Source organism: Mauremys mutica, chromosome 4 (genome assembly GCF_020497125.1).
Source record: "Mauremys mutica isolate MM-2020 ecotype Southern chromosome 4, ASM2049712v1, whole genome shotgun sequence".
Lineage (NCBI taxonomy): Eukaryota > Metazoa > Chordata > Testudines > Geoemydidae > Mauremys > Mauremys mutica.
Window position 1 is genome coordinate 163043297 of NC_059075.1, and position 19926 is coordinate 163063222.

General features: G+C 49.6%; 1 protein-coding gene and 1 long non-coding RNA gene across 7 annotated transcripts; both read right to left on the reverse strand.

Moving 5' to 3' along the window:
• Window positions 1-1401: 1401 nt before the first annotated feature.
• LOC123367928 lies at window positions 1402-3096 on the reverse strand. The gene is made up of 3 exons (XR_006578650.1): window positions 2395-3096; window positions 1956-1974; window positions 1402-1668 (listed from the first exon to the last, which is right to left on the reverse strand). It is a non-coding gene; the product is annotated as an uncharacterized LOC123367928 (long non-coding RNA).
• A 3333-nt stretch (window positions 3097-6429) lies between these two features.
• On the reverse strand, window positions 6430-19531 carry LOC123370378 (brain-specific serine protease 4-like). 6 transcript variants are annotated; one of them, XR_006579391.1, is made up of 4 exons: window positions 19352-19531; window positions 10240-11685; window positions 7376-7545; window positions 6430-6952 (listed from the first exon to the last, which is right to left on the reverse strand). XR_006579391.1 is itself a non-coding variant. In XM_045016912.1 (3 exons), the coding sequence occupies exons 1-3, from the start codon at window positions 19091-19093 to the stop codon at window positions 6605-6607; spliced, it is 729 nt and encodes a 242-aa protein (XP_044872847.1). In that variant the 5' UTR covers window positions 19094-19531; the 3' UTR covers window positions 6430-6604. The 6 variants fall into 6 exon arrangements, 3 of the variants coding, with proteins under 3 accessions (XP_044872847.1, XP_044872849.1, XP_044872848.1); XR_006579392.1 differs by lacking the exon at window positions 19352-19531 and having other exon boundaries at window positions 10240-11044; window positions 11557-12568; XR_006579390.1 differs by lacking the exon at window positions 19352-19531 and having other exon boundaries at window positions 10240-10511; window positions 10882-12568.
• Window positions 19532-19926: the final 395 nt, after the last annotated feature.

Sequence of the window (19926 nt, forward strand, 5' to 3'; positions counted from 1 at the left end):
CTGAATGAAACAATTAACCTCTTCTTTAGCCAATTTAGTTTTAGGTTGGCCGAGTTTGTCCTTTAAGACATCCACTTGGTCTTGTTCCAAGATTTTAACAGTGGCCACTGAGTTTTGGGATCCCCTGAGTTAGCCTAGACCATTTTTCCAGAAATTTACAGGAGTCCGGACCCTTCTTACAGGAGTCTGGACCCATCCTAAATACATAAAATGAGCCGGTGTTCGTTTAGGGAACTGTCCCGACTTAGACATCTGGTTACCCATACAGGAGGACTTCACACACCAATCGCACAAGAAGGAAATTTGGGTTCGTGAGAGCAATGCCCGGTGCAACACACAAAAGGAGCCCACAGGCTACTGCCTCAATTGCCCTTGCTTTCACACCCAGGGATTTACCCAAAGTGTGGTGCGGCTGCAATTGTGCAGATTCCACTCACTCAGACCGCAGGGACAGGAACCCCTTGGTTGGCCGATCCCCGGACGGAGATGGCACCCAGACTCAAACACTCCACAGGAAGACGGATAGACACAGAGACAGAACAGTCCTCAGTCCGGACAAAACACAGAAATAATTACCTGACCAGATTCCTGATGTCAGATCCCGGGATCCCTACCAGAACAGAGTGGGAACCAACAGGTTCAATGGCGTAGACTTCACTGTGGTCGTGCACCTTTCTGTTCTGGTGGAGGACCGCTCGGGCCAAATGCCCAGGTGCCGGCTGCCACGGTCGTCCTACAAAAACAGTCAGGAATCACACAGCCCTAGTGAAGACGGTTGCCATCTCGGTGGAACCTCCAAATTGTCAAAGTTAGACTCAGGACTCACAGTTTGTCAGACCACTCAGTTTTATTAGCACAGCGCTCTGCTAATAACACCCAGATAATGTGAGCACCATGCAAGACACAAACTATCTTATTTATACAGATAAAAGGGTGAGAACTTAACAAGGTAACAAAGGAAGCAGAATCAGATAAGTTTACCTGGGCTAGGCATGCATATCTTATTTCCTTACTAACTATTACCCATCTTCTGTTAATGTTTCGCCATTAGCACCATTGTTTATGCCTAATGTTTCTTTTCCTGGCACCTGTATTTCAACATTTCTTATTTCTGCTTAAAGGTACATACAACATTTCTTTAATCCATTCTTATTTTTACAATATAATTCATTCTACTTTCACAATAGCTACCTTTGAATACCCTGTAAGGATCACAGCTGCACCATTAAGTGCCTAAATCCCTTTGACGCTCAGGCCTGTGGGGCACGTTTGACAATTTTGAGCCCCGTCCACACACAGTTTGCCCTGGTTTGGTTCAAGGGGTTTAAATCTCTGAGCTGATGCTGCTCAGTTCCAGGTCAGGCCTAACACAGGGCCTTGAGGCTATAGCTAGGTGTGTGATTTGATGCTGCTGGGTGCCATCTGCTGGCTGCCTCTGAGATTGCGTCCTGTTGGTCTGGAGCCGGCATGTGTGAATAGACAGATGCAAACTCCACCAATAGGTGTGGTTTGTGTGACAGATTGTGTCACAGAGACCCCCTTGGGCCTGCCACCTGATGTGCTGAGACTGCCTCTGAGCCTGTTTTCCCTGCCAGCCTGGGACTCCGGAACCCTGCTAATACGAACCATCTTGGTAGAACTTTAACTCATCCTGTCTTCATTCTGCCACTATGTGAGAGAGAAAGAAAGAAAAACCCCACATTTCAACTCAGACCCTCACCCCCATGATAACCCTCATGCTATAACGTCCTGACCTCATTATAACCTCAACCCTATGATAACTTTAACCGCCTGTCCCTAACCCCCATGACCCCATCTTATCCCTCCAGCTCTAACCCACTAGTCCCCATGCCCCAACCACAGCTGGGATAGGACCCAGGAGTCTAGGCTCCCAGCCTCATTCTCATTCCACATGCCCAGGGGAGGGGAGGCTGGTGTTTTGCTGTGTGTCTTACCTGCTTGGTTCTGACTGACCTGGGAGTGAAGAAAGAGAAGGGGAAGATATTAGGATGTTGGTGGTGCCATCGCTGGGGTCTGACACGATGTGTCTGGAGGGATGAGTGCCGGTAGCTTCACCCATAAATCTCAGGCTGCACCCACTCTCCTGAAATAGCCCTGCTATCCTTAGCAACAGTTAAAAATCTTAGCAGAGTCACTATTCAGCTTGCCATCTGTAGGTTCCAGAGTTAACAATCCCTATTGCTCTGAATGGGGTGGCTGAGGAGTGAAAGCAGAACTAGGGGCTAGATAGGCAGGGGCATCTATGAAGGGTGAAGGGGTTGGATCCCCCTGTTATTCACTAGCCCAATTCTCTTCCCTGCAAGCCCATCTCTCTCTCCATGCCCCCGGGGAGGCAGGGTCCAGGCGCTCATCTCCACTCCACCCCACACTCACCCTGCACCAGGCTTGTCGCCAGCAGTGCAGTGACCAGCAGGGAGCAGAGATGCCCCATGATCCAGCCTCGCCTGGTCCCATCTTGGCCAAACCCAGCTGCTTCCATCGCTCCAACCAAATACCAGCTGGGGACTGAACTCCCTGGGCAGGTTTTTATAGACACCAGCTCCTGCCTCTGCCCTCCCCAGGTCTACAGAGAACAGATGTGACCGGTCCCACAACGAGCCACTCGAGGAAACAAATGCTGCTGAATTCAGCACGAACTTCTCATGCTGCTCTGCCTGGAATTGTCCCAAACATAAAAGTACAATGGCCAAGGTTAACATGGGGTGATTTTCACTTCCGAGTATCCTTAGCAATTGATTTTGCCAAGAACACCTGGCCAGTGACAGATTCCCGGCAAAGGTAAGATTGTAATGGGGGTACAGTTATCGGTGGGGTTCATAGTCTAACTTGAGAAGGCACCACTCTAATAATCCAGTCTGACCCCTGGCATAACACAGGCCAGAGACCTGCCCCCAAATAACCCCTTGAGCAGAGCTTTCAGAACAACTGCCAGTCGTGATGCAAAAATGGTCAGTGATGGAAAATCCACCCCAATCTTTGGTTAATTGTCCCACTGGTTATTTACTCTGGCTGTGAAAAAATTACACCTTATTTCCAGTCCGAATTTCTCTAGCTTCAGCTTCCAACCATTGGATTCTGTTAGACCTTCCTCTGCTAGACAGAAGAGCCCAGTATTAAATATTTGTTCCCCGCGGTATTTCCAAACTGGGATCAAGTCACCCCCAAACGGTCTTTTTCTTAAGCTCCATAGACCGAGCTCCTTGAGCCTATCACTCTAAGGCAGGTTTTCTAATCCTTCAGTCATTCTCACGGCTCTTCTCTGAACCCTCACACTGCCCGGGTCCTGGCCACGGGTCCGGGGGGCTCTGCATTTTAATTTAATTTTAAATGAAGCTTCTTCAACATTTTGAAAACTTTATTTACTTTACATACAACAATAGTTTAGTTATCTATTATAGGCTTATAGAAAGAGACCTTCTAAAAACGTTACAATGTATGACTGGCACGAGAACCCTTAAATCAGAGTGAATAAATGAAGACTCAGCCCAGCACTTCTGAAAGGTTGCCGACCCCTGGTGTAGTGTTTTAACCATAATATCGTGTGGCGCCAATTGATACGCGTGGCAGGAGTTTACAGATATTACGTTACCTGTATTGCCTTTATCAATGAAACTTGGAACCTCATCAAAAAAGCTAGAGAGACAAGGCGGGGGAGGGAATATCTTTTATTGCACCAGCTTCTGCTGGGGAGAGACAAGCTTTCCAGCTGACGCAGAGCTCTTCTTCAGGCCTGGGAAACTTTATCAAAGTGTCACTGCTAAATACAAGCCTGTACCGTTTAGTATATGTGGTTAACATGTATTGCAAGGGGCCGGTCGAGGTAAAGAGGTTCGTGAACATCTCTCCAGGCACGGGGAGGAAAGGAGGAGTAATCAGCTGAGGGGGCTGGTGGGTGACAGATTGTTGTAATAAGCCATAAATTCAGTGTCTCTGTTCAGTCCGTGATTTTTAGTGTCTAGCGAAGTTGTGAATTTAAGACACTGGATTTATGGCTTATTACAACAACCTGTCACCCACTAACAACCCCCCCTCACTCCATACCCCCTCCCTACCTTCCAGTGACTGAACCAGTGTTAACAGGCCTCTCCACCTCGAATGGTGCCTTGAAATATCTGGTAACTAATTGTGTTAAACAAACTGTTCCACCTTGTATTTAGCAGTGACACTCTGAGGTAGTTTCCCAGATAGCGTGAAAATCGGGACAGTCCTGATTTTTGGGTCTTTTTCTTCTATAGGCTCCTATTACCCCAACCCCAGACCCGATTTTTCACATTTGCTGTCTGGTCACCCTGTTCCCAGACCTGTGTGTGCTTGAAAGCTTGTCTCTCTCACATTAACTCTCCCACCTTGTCTCTCTAATACCCTATGACCAACATGGCTACAACAACGCTGCGTACAAAAGAAAACATCCGTTGGTTTGACAGAATCTGTTTTCCATAAGCCCACGTTGATTTGCATTAATTCTATTACTCTCCTTTAGTGCTTTATTAATCAAGTCCCATCTCAGCCACTCCGTGATTTTGCCCAGGGTTGAGGTCAGGCTGACAGGCCTATACTTACCTGCATCATCCCACTTACCCTGTTTAAAATTAGCACCACATTAGCTGTCTTCCGGTCTTCTGGAACTGCCCCAGTGCTCCAAGACTTATTGAAAATCAGCATTAACGGTCCAGCAAGATCCTCCGAAAGCTCTTTTAAAACTCTTGGATGCAAGTTATCTGGACCTGCTGATTTTAAAGTGTCTGACTTTTGTCGTTTCTGTTTCACATTCCTCAGAGACACTAGAGTACTGGAAAGAGTGTTATGATTCCCATAGCATGAGACAGAGGCCTGGGCTACACTAGCGGGGGAGGTTGAACTAAGATACGCAACTTGTCGAAGTATCGTAGTTCGACTTACCTGGACGTCCTCACGGTGGTGAGTCGACTGCCGCGGCTCCCCCGTCGACTCCGCTTACTCTTCCTGCTGAGGTGGAGTACGGGCGTCGATTAGCGGATCAATTTATTGCATCCAGACAAGATGTGATAAATCGATCCCTGATACAGCGAACACTACACGCCGATCCGGCAGGTAGTCTAGGCGTACCCTATATCATCTGTTTTCCCCCCAAATACAGAACGGGAATATTTATGGAATAGTTCAGACTATTCTGCATTATGATTGATAATTCTACCATTTTGATCTAGCAATGGACCAACACCATTGTCAGGATTCTTTTTGTTCCTAATACATTTTAAAAACTCCTTATTGTCCTTAACTCTGGTGGGCATAGATTTCTTCTTATGCCCCTTCGCTTCCCTTATCAATTTTCCACAATCCCTAACTTCTGATTTATATTCATTGCTATCAACTTCCCCTTTCTTCCACTTGCTAGATTTTTTTTTAATGTTTTACAGCTGCCTTCACTTCCCCTCTAAACCAGGTCGGTTTGTTAACCAGCACAATCTTCTTCCTCAATTGTGGGATTGTGGCTTTTGGGGGTTCAAGTAAGGTGTTCTTAAACACTTCTCAGTTATCATTCACATTTCTCTGATTATATCCTTCCTCTCAGTTGCTATGTCTCAGAATTGTTTTTAGCTGTGGGAAATTGGCCCTATTAAAGCACTACATATATATCTGTCACTTCTCTGGACTTTCTTCTGTTGTACATCGTCACTTGTACCTAAGCAACCACTAACTTTAGTTCTGTGATTAGCTCATCTTCATCTGTTAGGACATTTCTTCTCCTATGTTACCAGATGTGCCCGTTACTTTGGGGTACGCTCATTTATTAGCGTTACTCTTCTGAGGGTGGGGGGTTCTGGAATTCTATCAATGTGCTGCTTGTGTCACTTGTGTGTTCATACGGAGCTCTGCTTCTCCTGTCTGCAAGTTCCCTCCCAATGGAGCTACCCTGCAGGACCTGGGTTCCCCTGGGCTGAGTTCCTCCAGCCCCAGAACTGGATGAACACACACACACACACACACATATATATTAACAGAGCGTGTCTGAGAGGACCAGGTTAATCAGCACTCCCAAGCTGACCCCTTATATGTTCCTGGACTCAGCAGGCTGGGTTGAACAGCACCACCGAGCTGTCACCCTCATATGCCATGGGCACCCCATCAGAACAGAGCCCGCCTGAGCAGGCTGGATCAAGTAGCACTTTCCACCTGTCACCCCCATATGTCACAGGCTCAGCACATTCCTATCCCCACTTTCACATCACAATTGTTCTGGCAGTAACCCACTGGATGAGCAACCCCCACAGGACTTTTGGGCGCTGCAGGGATCTTTAGCTTAGGTACAAGGAGCATTGCTGCAGAGCAAATGAGGAAACCAAAAAAACACCCACGGGGAGGTGTGGGGGGAGAGAGAGAGAGAGAAAGAAGCAACCACCTTAACCATTAAAGTTATTTATTGCCAGGTAATAACCGTACAGGAGCCAAACAAACAAAGCAGTTATAATATTAAATGTAACTTCAATTTGATTATCAAAGTCAGGTTTAGAACACTGGAACTGATCCCACAAGTGACATGGTCTATGTGCGTGAAGGGTGAGGAAGGGCTGGTGTGGGATGGGGTCCCACTCGAGTCGAGGGGTCAGAGAGTCAGCTGCAAAAGCATTACAAGGAGAAGGACCCTGGGGATTGTGGCAGAGGGGCCACCAGCACCTTTCCAAGTGATGATGGCAGATGGATGGACACTGCTCGGAGTGATGGTGGTAGAGGGACTGGCACTGTTCAGAGTGAAGTTCACCACCGTGAAACTCACACCGGGCACATTCTCCTGGATCCAGTCGTTGTGGGCATTCGGGCGGTTGTAGACCCCAGGGTAACCGGGAAAAATAGTGAGTACCCCATTCACTTCTCTCACCAGTGACCAGCTCACAAGCCCAGCAAGGTACCAGGTCCCGTCCTCCTCACACACCAGGGGTCCCTCGGAGTCACCCTAGAGACAGGGAAAGAAATGAGGTTTGAGGAGGGACCAGTCTCCATCGTCCACAAGGGCCGTGGTGGATTCTCCATCTCTCGATGGCTTCACATCCCCACTGGCTGCCTTTCTGGGAGATGCTTTGCCCAGACACAAGTCCCTGGGCTCAGTGGTGGGGTAACCGGGTGCACTTATGGGCTGGGTTATACAGCGGGTCAGACTGAATGGATGAACCCTGCTGACTTTATACTCTATGATGCATCCACAATTCCAAGATGTGTCTGTCTTGTCTAAACACTGGGGAGCGAAGTCAAGGCTCCGCCCCTCCATCCAGACCCACTGTTTGGTGGGTCCCGCCCCCGACACCCTACAGAAGACCAAGTCAACAGGGAGAATGGGGCAGGAATCATGGGGCCCCTGATCTCAGTCAGAGAATCTCACCGAAGCAAAGCCTTTATAGCCCTCCATGGACCCGGCACACATCATGTCTTCTTTGATGGGATTGTCACCCGCAGGCTTTTGTAATCCTACTCGGAAGCGATCGTTGCAGATCATGGTGTCTACGGTGGGCACCTCCATTTCCTGCAGGGTCGCCGCTAGGGAAAAATTCACTGAAATGAAAGGCCCGAGGGCTGGGTGACTCGCCTGGCGTGAGTGTTTTAAAATTTTAAGCCTTGTCTACACACAGTTTGCCCTGATTTGGTTCAGAGGGTTTTAATCTCTGAGCAGATGCTGCTCAGTTCCAGACCAGCGCTACACACATGGCAGTAAGGATATAACCAGGTGTGTGATTTGATATTGCTGGGTGTCAGCTGGCGGCCGCCTCTGACGCTGCTTCCTATTGGGCTAGAACTGGCATCGGTAAATATACTGGTGCCAACTACACCAACAGGGGTGGTTTGAAACCCATATTCGGGCTCACATACAAGCCCCCCCTCACAAATATGAACATCCATTCATCGTGCCAGGAATTGAATCCCCCATGTGAGATGCAGCCACTAGATGGTGACATCGCTCAAACACACACACAACAGATTGACGCCAAACTGGCGCGGCGTCTTTGTGCAGTGCAGCCCTGAGAGTGGCTGTTTCTCGGTTAGCTTAAACCTGCTCAGAAATGAGCTACGGTAAAATGGGACGACACAGGTTTAAAGCAAAATAGGAACATTGGCACGGCCAGAGATACGGGAGTCACTAGATCGTGTCAAAGGGCATGTCTGTACTGACCGGTAGATCGGCACTGCTGCAGTCGATGCTAAATCGATGGGGGAGCACTCGCCCATCGATTTGTGTACTCCGCCTCCCCGCAAAGCATAAGGGAAGTCGATGGAGAGGCTCTCCCGTCGACACAGCGCAGTGTAGCCACCGCGGTAAGTGGATCTAACTAAGTTGACTTCAGTTACATTATTCAAGTAACTGAACTTTCGTAACAGATTGATTTAGCGCGGTCGTGTAGACCAGTCCTTAATACCACACTTAGGAGGAGTGCATAACTGTCGGTATAGAATCATAGAGCTGCAGCTATATCACTGTCTAACAGTTCCTATACAGCTGCGTATCTGTATAGCTAGGCTTGATGACTCGTATAGATGTTGAGCTTTAAGAATATGTTTCCAATTTGTATCAATTTAGATTTCCACAGTTGTGCAAAATGGTGGTTGTTAAGCACTTTTAAAAATGTTTATTGGCTTAAATGTTCACATTTGCAGGAAATTTTCACATTTGCAGGTCAGACAATAATGATTTAGTGGAGGTTGAGAGTCAAAGCTGTGTAACCATTTATACGAAATTGTCAGTATCTCGTGTCAAAAAATACAAAGTAAATATCCTTATATCAAACTCTCAAAACTTTTCAAGCAGCATTTTTCTGACTTTGTCTATCTGTAAATTTCAGTTATTACCAGTGGAAATATTTTTTGTTGTTTTGTGTTTTTATGGTGAAATCAACATTTACTGAATTTCAGCAATAACAATTGAATCCTTCCAAGTCTGTGTATAATACTGTCTTTATATCTGTACAGCTGTATAACCATATAACCGTACGACTGTACCTGTATAACCATATAACTGTATGACTATAGCTCTATAAAGGTATAATTGTACAATTGTACCTGTATAACCATATAACTGGATAATCACACAATGTATAAGTGTACAATGGGATCTGTATACCATATAACGGTGGCTGTACAACGGTATAACTCTAATTGTTCCTGTATAACTATATAACTGTATAACCATATATCTGTGGCTGCATAATTGTATATCTGTCCAATGTACATACCTGAATAACTACCTATATATAGTACTGTGTCTGTACAACCATATAACTATTTAACTGTGGAACTGTAAAACTGTACCTGTATAACTACATAACTGTTCAACCATATAACTGTGGCTCCAGAATCATATACTGTGTAATTGTACTTCTGTATCTATCTAATTAGATAACTGTTGAACCATATCATTGTGGTTACATCATCATATAATCATAAACCTGTATAACTGTACAACTGTACCTGTATAAACATACAACTGCACAATCATATAACTATTGCTATATAACCGTATCGCTGTAAAATAATCCAACCATGTGTGTATAAAAATATAACAGTGTAACCGTACGACTGAGGCTGTATAACATTAAGAAACGGCCATACTGGGTCAGACCAACAGTTGATCTAGCCGACAGTGCCAGGTGCTTCAGAGGAAATGAACACCGCAGGGCAATTTCGAGTGATCTATGCCCTGTCCTGCCCCAGCTCCTAGCAGTAAGAGGGTTAGCAACACCCAGAGCGTGGGGTTGTGTCCCTGACCACTGTGGCTAATAGCGATTGATGGACCTATCCTCCGTGAACTTAACTAATTCTTTTTTTAACTCAGTTGTACTTTTGGCCTTCACAACATCCCCTGGCAATGAGTTCCACAGGTTGACTTTGTGCTGTGTCAAGAAATACTTCCTTCTGTTTGTCTTAAATCTGCTGCCTATTGATTGCATTGGGTAACCCCTCATTCTTGTGTTATGTGAAGGGGTAAATAACACTTCCCCATTCACTTTCTCCGCACCGGTCATGATATTATGGACATATATCACATCCCACCTGTAACTGTGTATGTGTACAATCATAATATGTGCCTGTATAACAGTGTAACCATGGCTGTATAACCGTGTACCCATGTAACCCTGTATCTCTCAGTCCATCTGCGTACATATGGGGGCTACAATCACCCAGCCTGTGACCATCATCTGGTGCTGGGACTTTCCCCTGCCCTTCCCCTCTCTAACAGCTACGAGTCTGCCTCACCTTCGGGGTGAACGTTCCCCCAGCCAGTCACCCAGCAGGTGTTCCCAGCAGGCACACGGACGGAGGCGTCGAGCAGACACACGGGGCTGATGGAGGCCGTGAAGGCAATTGGCTTCTCCAGCTCCACCAGGGCGATGTCGGCAAGGAAAGTGCTACTGTTGTAATTGGGATGGAGGACGATCCGCTTCACCGATGAGAACGTCTGGGTTGGAGTCTCACCGACAATCCTGTTTTCACCCAGCTACACCCGATATGCTGAATTGACTACAGGTCTGAATGCAAGAAAATCTGATTGGGGAACAGCCAAATAGTCATACCACAGAGGGATAATTCTCACGGTGCTGAAATGTAGCCAGCTCTGGGGTGGGACATCTATGGAATGGACCCATAGCAGTGCTGCACAGGGAGGGCTTGCCTGGCACGTGGATGCAGACATGTCTGGAGCGGTGCACCTGGGGAACAGCCATACATAACACCGCAAAGGGATGGCTCACTTGGCAATGAGATGCAGCCACCTCTGGGGCAGGGCAGCTGAGGAACAGCAACACAGCGATGCCACACAACAGCAAGCCAGTGAAAAGGGAGAGAGAATCTGTTCAGAACGGCTGCAGTCACTCTCTCTGCCCTGCCTGGGGTACTCACAGCTTGAAGCAATGAGCTGCTGACACCACCCAGCTCTCGGAGATGAGCGAACCGCCGCAGATGTGGGAGCGGTTTCTCTGCACGCTGACCTGCCAGGGCCAGGCCCCGGCCTTGGCATCTTGACCATTCAAGATGCGCCCTGAGACCAACGGCTTGCCACAGCCTGGGAAGAAAAGAGGAAACTACATTATCCCCGGGCAAGGGAGCTGAAGTGAGGAGAGTGTAAATAATTATACGTGTTACCTGATGATAAGAGAGCAACACATTCTCCTTCTGGAGCCAGGGAGATAACCCAGGAGTCCTGGTTCTGCTTTAATCCACTAGACCCCAGAGTGGGTGAAGAAACCCAGGAGTCCTGGCTCCCAGACACATTCTGTTTCCACATGCGCAGGGCAATGTATTTTGTTGTTGGAATCTTACATGGGATTCCAACTCCCACGAGCATTTTGATACTTTTCCCGGTGACCCGTGGTGTCTGGGTTGCCCCACTACCCCTGGCCCCGGGTGCGGGGAGGGAAGCCCAGTTTGTGCCCACCAGGGGAAACTCTCCCAGCCACCTGCTGCTGGCATTCCTGGCGCTCCGCGCGCCCGGCTCTATCCGTCTGCAGGCACCAATTTACACCCCCCGACTCTGTTACACTCCAGTGCCCAGTCCCCCGTCTTCTGCGCACTCACAATGTGTAGCCGTCCGCTGCCTCCGTAGAAACTGCACTTCCCGGCTTCCCCTCAGTTCAACCCTCTCCTTTGCACCCAGCACTCAGAGGTGTTTCTTGTAACACCAAGCTGAGACTGATTTAGCCGATGCTGAGGGAGAGATTCAAAATACAGGCAAAGGAGGTGGAAACATGAGGTTACAGGTAGATGAAAAACATAAAACACAGTCTACCGCCTGCCCACGTTGGTGCTGGCTTGTCTGATAAGGTGTTACTCACTCAGTCGTTAGTTCTTCCAGCCCTTGTCCAGCCCATAAAGCTGGGATCTACCATTTCTGAGACGTCACCCCTCCCTCCCCTGTAATGGATAACCACGTGCACCAATCTTCTGCTCTTATCCAGTCACAAGGTATCGCCTCTTAGCCCAGGGAGCCCCTCTTCTGAGAACCCTCCGGCGGTTCATTTGTCTTTGTAAATGTCCAGCTTGCATCTCATCCACACAGTAAACAGAGGCGGTGTCCATGGGTATCCAGCTATCAGATGCCCCATCAGATTTGGAACAAAACATCCTATGTGAATAGCTCTAAAACCATTCCCACAACAAGCCACAATCAGCTCAACTTCAGAGACCCAAAGAGTCCCTTTTGGTGTATGTGGTCAAATATAGATATAACACTCCTGCCAGCAGAGTTTGGGTGTGTCTGTATCACGAGCACTTAGGGCGTGAAGAAAGAGCAGACAGGTCTGGCATTATTATGGGGTTGAGACTGCCATGGAGATTAGGTTAAGGTTATCATGGGTATATGGTTATTATCAGGGCTCGGGCTAGGGTGGTATACAGGGGGACGAGAAATTGAAAAAGAGAATCCTGAATCCCACTGAAATCACAAGGCTAATTCTGGGAGGCAAAAAAATCTGGATTCCCTTTCAATTCCTGGGTGCAGCCTGTGACGTTCCCCTCTGGTGTTTTCTAGACTGGTGATCTGCTAGGTCACCCCAATCCTTGACTCTGGGAGCCAGCCTGACCCTGCTCTGCTGTGAGAGCCCCCACTCCTGGGCTGGTCACGCACAGCCTCTGGCGTGTCAGCTGCTCCTTGGATTGTGCAACCAAATGACACTAGCCAATATCTCCGGTCCCAGACACAACCCTAGGAACCTCCGTCTTGCAGTGTCCAGTTATGCCCGCTGGATGCTGCAAGCTTCTAGGAGTTCATCAATTTAACAAAGAAATTGATATGTACCAGGCTTGTTATCCCAAGGGGATTCTCTGACGCACTTCAAACCAAATGCATTGCTTCAGATAGGATAAACAAACAGATGTATTAACTATAAAGATCTATTTTAAGTGATTGTAAGTCAAAACATAACAAGTCGGATTTGGTCAAATTAAATAAAAGCAAAATGCATTCTAAGCTGCTCTTAACACTTTCAGTGCCCTTACAAACTTAGATGGTTCTCACCACAGGCTGCCTGGTTGCTCTGGTTACAAGGTCACAAGGTCACTGAATAAGATTTGTCAATAGCTGAGGTTACGGAAAATGGATTGCAATAAACCGCAAATGTATTGTCTGAGACCACAAGACACCTGATCATAACATCTTTGAATGTCTGTCCAGACCACAGAGTACATGTTGTGCATAAAGGCAAATACGAATAAGAGGAACTCTGAACAACCTATAAAAATGGGGTACCCCAGCGTTCCTGGGGTGTGAAAGTACAAATAAGGGAAAGAGGGCTGCCACCTTCATGCATGTGCATAAGGTGGTAGGCCTAGATAGAATTACAATATATAAACGGTTCCCTGGTTGGATAAAAGTGGGAATACCCACTGGAAAACCCCCAGCAGGAACTATCCCTCTGCTGCTGATCAATTGGCGAGAGGTCCGTCGGATCCTAGAACATCTTTGAGCATGTGAGTATTGTTAGAGGGTTTTCCCTTCATCCCCTTCCCAGGTTCTTGTCACGCAGACGGAAAGCAGAAGACCAGAAGTCTGAGGTGCAGGCAATGTGATATTTATTTGGGTTAGTTTCCAGCAAGCGTATCCATAACTCTGATGCTGCAGAGTCTTGTGTCCCAGTGTCCCGTTGTCCACGCTCTTTAGCAGGCATGATCCTACCTGCAATGCACACCCTCAGTCCCACCCCTTGCAATTTATGGTCATGTTCCATTTTGGGGAGTCGTGAGTCTGGGGTCTTTGTCCCATCTCTTCTGTACCCCATGGGAGGGGTAAGGAGTGAGGCTGGGCTACGGTCAGGGACAGGCATTTCTCTGGCCTTTTAGTGTTTTATATCTTCCCCCAACCCCCCTTGCTCCTCTTGACTGGTTGACTGACCTTGCCTTAAGATAGGAGTTGAGGCAGTTTTCAAGTGTGCACTAACATATGATACTCCCGCCATGCCCGGTAACACTTCAACTGCTCTTATCTGTTCCCATTATACTAACAAACCCCTCTGGCTAGGCAGAAGCAACATACATAGTGTCTTTGTCCTTTGTTTAAACACATGAGTAAAGATCCCTTTGTTCGCCCATATTAGTCAGACTAGATCAAGAATGAAACAGGCAAACAAGCAGAAACCACATCTTGTTTTTGGCATATCTCGTAACCTTTGCTTTCGCTCCATTTGATCAGCTATGTCATACTTTTGATTGGCATGTTTTTGTAAATTTGGGGGTTGTGATAGATCCAGGCCAGTTGGGTACAGCAGAGTAGCAGAAGGCAGATATACTGGCCACTGGATTAACAGTTTTCTGTTCCCTGACTGACCAGAGCAGGGGCTGCTCCAGGCTAACGAGAACACCTGACTCCAATTAACCTGCAAAGAGTCAGGTGAGGCCATTAAGCTAATGTGACCACCTGACTCTAATTAAGGCCCTGCTGATACTATACAAAGGGCTCACTCCAGTCAGGCAGGGGAGAGCCAGGGGAGAGGAAGTGCGGCTGAAGGGCTGGTTACTGAAGACACCCTCAAACCATCGTTAAGGGAGCCCTAAGCTAAGGGTGAAGAAGGGAGAAGCAGGAGAGCTGTGGGGAAGTGTCCCAGGGAAATGTAGCAACTCTGGCAGTGAAAGGTTGGCTGCCAACAGCTGCTACCATTAGGGTCCCTGGGCTGGAACCCGGAGTAGAGGGCGGGCCCGGGTTCCCCCCAACCCACCACTACAGGAACAGCTCCTGGAAGGGGAAGTCAGGCCCCTGTCAGGACAGGAGGCTGAACAGAGACTGGGGGAGTTCTCTCACCAACCTCCTTGCAGCCTATGATGAAAAGGGCTCAGCAGACTGTAACCCTGGCCCTAGAGAGAGAAGGGCTACGCGGAGGGTCACAGTGAGCCACTGAGGCAGCATAAACCGCCTAGAAGCACAGGACCCACGGGAGCAAGGTCAGAGCTCTGCCACTATATATATATACACTCTTGTTGTTTGTTCCCGTCTATGCATCCGAAGAAGTGGGCTGTATAACCCACGAAAGCTTATGCTGAAATAAATGTCTTAGTCTCTAAGGTGCCACAAGTACCCCAGTTCTTTTAGTAAAAGTTAGTTTCACTGTAGCTGTTTGCAGTGCTGTAGTCGACTTGATCCCGGGCTGTTAGAGTGACAAGGTGGGGTGACTATTTACTTGCACACTGACCTGCCAGGGCCTTCGACCATCCTGGGCATCCTGCCCCCCTGTGATGCAACTGAACACTGCACAAACCAGGGAGCCATGTTAACATGGGACAAAGTGCAGCTCTCCCACCCAAAACCAGGGAGAGAACCCAGGAGTCCTGGCTCCCAGTCCCCCTGCTCTCACCTGACAGACCCCACTCTTTGCCCCAAGCCTGGGAAATAACCAAGGAGTCTGGATCTCAGCCCCCTCTGCTCTAATCTCTGGGCCCCACTTTCCTCCCAGAGCCAGGGATAGAACCCAGGAGTCCTGGATCTCAGCCCCCCTGCCCTAACCACGAGATTCCACTCCCCTCCTAGAGCAGGTGATAGAATCCAGGAGTCCTGGCTTCCAGCTCCCTCTGTTCTAACCACTAGATCCCGCTCCCCTCCCGGAGCTGGGGATAGGACCCAGGAGTCCAGACTCTTTACCTGGCTGGGCTTGACTCTCCACTGCACCTGTGGAGGGATGGAAATGTTGGGGAGACATGACAGAGTCAGAGACATTGGGGGAGGAGCAGCTCAGACTCCAGCGAGCGGAGCAGACAGCCCCTGTTGGGGAGGGTGGAAGGTGGGGAAAAGGGCTGGAATACAAGTTCTGCCCATGATCCCCAGCTCCTCCCACAATGTCTATAGTCTGCCTCAAATCACAGATGGTTACTGTGTGCCAGTAGGTTTCTGAGTGAACGTTGATACCCTGCCACCCCCTTATTCACTATGGTGATATAATTATGATACGTTTTGTACAAAGTATGCCTTGTGATGTATCATTTTAAAAGTCTTCATCAGCTGAATATTAATACCCTGTTAAGTTGTATGTGTTGTTGTTGTATCTGGAATTATGAGGTTTTGCTATGAGTATGGGACTGAAATATGTTGTGAGGTTGGGAACCCCCAAAGCCATGAAAAGGCCAGACAGCGTTGATGGCCCATTACGGGGAATACACCCACTCACAAGGATTACCCTGGGAACTGTGTACAATGGAAACCTCTCAGAGAGAGTTTGTACACGACGGGCAGGGTTGTCCCCTTCATTCTCTTCCCCCCCCCGGGGGTGGGGCAAGATCGTCCCCTCCAGTCAATTACCCTCCTAGGGGCAGGATTGCCCCCTCTGGTCTGTTCCCCGTGACTGTGTCCCTCTCTGGATCCCTTGGTCTCTCTTACCATGCGCTGGGGACGACAGCACCAGCAGCGCAGCCAGCTCAGAGCAGAGCCCCCCAATGCTGAGGAAGCCATGGCAAGTCTGAGCCCCTTATCTCCAGTCCCAGGGTCCTGTGGCTCGGAGCCCAGCGTTTTCCTCGTTAAATCTCTGATTTACAGGAAAGCAAAAGCAGAAGCTCATGGACCCTTGTCTGCCCCCCTGCACCCCCATTGCGAAAGCTGCCAGGATGCTCGTGCACCATTGACCCATTTTGGCCAGCGTGGCTTAGCTGAGATCTGGTCCTTGCTGGGCCATTCCCGGGGCAGGAGAAATCAGGGCTGTGACTCGGGCCTGCTCTGTGAGACCATCCCCAGGCGGGTGGCCACCTGCCCAGGTTTTCCCGGGAGGTAGCTGGGCCGAGCCGTCTGTCCGGTGCCCATGGCCAGCTGGAAACGGGCTGCATGAGCAGGTCCCTGGAAGTGGTGAGGAGCAGGGGTCAGGGGTGTGTGGAAGAACGGGCCAGCTGAGGGTATCCTGAGCCCAGAGCACTGGCCAGGAGCATCCTGCCCCTGGCTGAGCTGCAAATAGGCAGCTCTCACAATGGGCGGCAGCGGGGAAATGAGGGTCCGGGAGCTTTTGCTTTCGCTTTCCTGTAAATCAGAGATTTAAGCAGGAAAACGCTGGGCTCCGAGCCAGAGAGCCATGGGATCAGCGATAACGGGCTCAGAGATGCGGTGGCTTCCTCAGCACCAACACCCGCAGCTGGGGGCTGGCCAAAATCAGCCCCCACTCCAATGCAGTGCCTCCAGCTGGGCTTATAACCCGCTGCCTCAAAGCTAGGGGCTGACTGCTCCGCTCGCTGGAGGCTGCGTGGGGCTGTCCTGCCCCAGAGCTCCTGTGCGCTTGGCTGGGTGGAAAAAAAGGTGTGGCCTTGAGAGAGCTTGGAGCAGCCCCTCTTCATCTCATGCTGGTGTCACTCTGAAACCTACTGATGCCTGGTAGCCACCTGTGGCTTGGGGTGGAGACTATGGGAGGAGCAATGGGACAGTGGGCGAGGCTTGCACTGCAGCCCTAGTTCTGTTCCCTGCACAGGTGCTGAGGAGAATCGAGACCAGCCAGGAACAGACTCAGGGATCCGGGGTTCCATCCCTGGTTCTGGGAGGGGAGCGGGGGCTAGTGGTTAGCGGACACACCAGATCTACTATGCTTTGGCTTCCTGGCTTCCTCTGCTGTCTCCGGTAACTCTCTGCCTGCGTGAGTGTGTGGGTGCAGGAGGGTATGAATGCGGTGAATGTGCGCGTCCATGAACAAGCGTCAACCTTTTTCTGTTTGATCATAAAATCATAGACGTTAAGGGCAGAAGGGGCCATTATGATCATCTAGTCTGACCTCCTGCACAATGCAGGCCACAGAATCTCACCCACCCACTCCTGTAACAAACCCCTAGCCTATGTCTGAGTTATTGAAGTCCTCAAATTGTGGCTTAAAGACTTGAAGGTGCAGAGAATCCTCCAGCAAGTGACCTGTGCCCCACGCTGCAGAGGAAGGCGTTTAATAAAATCAATATTAGTGTAACCCTGGGTTGGTTTCTAGTGAAATTGAGGTAACAAGATGTGTACACGTGAATACACGTGTGTATCTGCATGTAAGAGAGGGAGTCAGTTTCTACAGATTTCTGTATATAGGTCTCTGGACAGGCGCATGTGGTTCTGCTCTATGGATTTGTATTTGGGCTTCAGGAGTGGGCCTTGAATGGACTCATTGCAGCTGTGATAATGTGTGGTCCTAATTCCACACGTAAAATTACAATATTGGCATTTATGAAATCAAAATATATTTTCATTTCCATAACCTACCACTTTTGGAATTAGAAAGTTGGCAACCCTACACCCAGATCTGGCTAAGAAAAGCTAAGAAAACTCCTTCCGTTCTCGGTTCTCCTGGGTTTGGAGAAGCAGGACTTTGTACGTTTCTTGTAAATAACCAGACAGCAGCAAAGAGAAGAGCAGCCTCCAGCCGTGTCGCTGTCTCTCTCCTTGGCCCCGAGCTTTGACTCGCTGCTCAGGTCGAAAAGGGACAACAAGGGCCTGTGTCTCTTGGGACGGGCTTTCAGCTGTAGCAGAACAAGCCCCTCTTCTACCACCCATGTGGGCACCAGGAGACTGACTTGATCAGAGGGTGCCCGTTACTGGGGCGTTTTGGACGTCGTTAGGGTTGCCACAGTGGATCTAATTAATCCTTGTTACAGGCCGTCACCGTCAGACCCCAGTCCTTGGCCTCGCGACAGAGCCATTCAGTCACCGCCCACATGCCCCGGGCATCGCCAGCTCAGCTCGGACCCCTGTCGGTTCTGCTTTCCCCAAAATCACTTGATTCCCAGCAGACCTGGGGCTGGGGAACAGAGACAGGTGTGTGAGGGGCCATCGAGGGACCAAGATAACGGGGCATTTTAAAGGAATTTGACTGCACTTATCTCATGGCCTGGGGGGTGAGGAGCAGCAAATCTCACCATTTCTGGTGTGTTAAAGCCCAGCCAGTGAGGCAATTTATATAAATGCCGGCCTGTTACCTTTATTCCCAGGCTGTGCTTGGGCATCGCCAGGCTGGGAGCTGCGCTGAGCCGGTCCCCTGCCGAGAGCATCTGGGGAGGCTGCTCCTTGGACAACAGCATGAGGAGGCATCTGGGTCCCCACAGGCCGTGTTGTGGCTGGCACTGCCCCTGCTGGGGGGTGAGGAAGGGGACCACTCCACGTGCTGCTTCCTTCCTTCCTTGGCGACATACAGGGCTGGGGAGAGGAGTCGGAGAGCAGAGCCCCCCCGGGGGGGAGGGCAGGGGTGGGAGGGTGTGAAACATGGAAAGACAATCGTGACCGTCTGTGACTTAGTCCCCGGGGTGGGACCGCGTACCCCTCCCAAACACACCAACCACAGCCGGCCTTCACATTGTGATGCTGATGTCAGGCCGTGTGGGGTGTGTGATGGGGCAGGACGGGGGATGGGGAGCCGCGCCCGGGACGGGACGGGGGAGCTGCCGGTACCTCTCTCACCGGAGCTGCCCTTCAGTGCTCCTCCAGGCCTCCATCCCCCCGGGGCGGAGGCTGGTTACTGCGGGTAACCAGACTTTCAGTGTCCAGGTGGCTGAGACTGGACCGCAGGCTAGAGCGGAAGAGAGTGGGTCTGGGTGGCACTCCCTATGCACCCCCCAGGGGGCTGGCCCAGACCCCCGGTAACCCCCTGGCTGTTCCTCTGTTCCCCCCCGGGGGGCACACCTCACAGTTCGGGGACCACTGGCTCAGAGTCTATGGAATGTGTCTAGGCTGCTGCATGCATTTATTTCATTTGAAACGTCTGTTTCCTGTGGTATAAGGCGATATGTACGTTTGGCTTTATAACTGTAACAGTGCTCTCTTTTTGCTGGTTGGATTGTAACAGGGCTGGAGCTAGGAAACAGAAGCCGAGAGCCCCAGGTTCACCCTGCGTTAGTCCTAAAAGACAGTCAGTGCTGAGAGATTACTACAACTCTGCCACCTGTTGGAACCATGGACTGTAACTCATCTGTGTATCTAGCTTTGCCTGCTTTAGCCAGTAAATAACTCTCATTGCTTCTGCCTAG

What these genes read in the sequence shown, in the direction of transcription:
- LOC123370378 (XM_045016912.1), bottom strand. Translation starts at nt 19,093, where the DNA reads ATGTCGCCAAGGAAGGAAGGAAGCAGCACGTGGAGTGGTCCCCTTCCT. An exon ending in AGCACAGCCTGGGAATAAAG is followed by an intron (nt 7,546 to 18,882) that starts GTAACAGGCCGG and finishes CTTTCATTTCAG; the next exon opens with TGAATTTTTCCCTAGCGGCG. An exon ending in GCTATAAAGGCTTTGCTTCG is followed by an intron (nt 6,953 to 7,375) that starts GTGAGATTCTCT and finishes CCCTGTCTCTAG; the next exon opens with GGTGACTCCGAGGGACCCCT.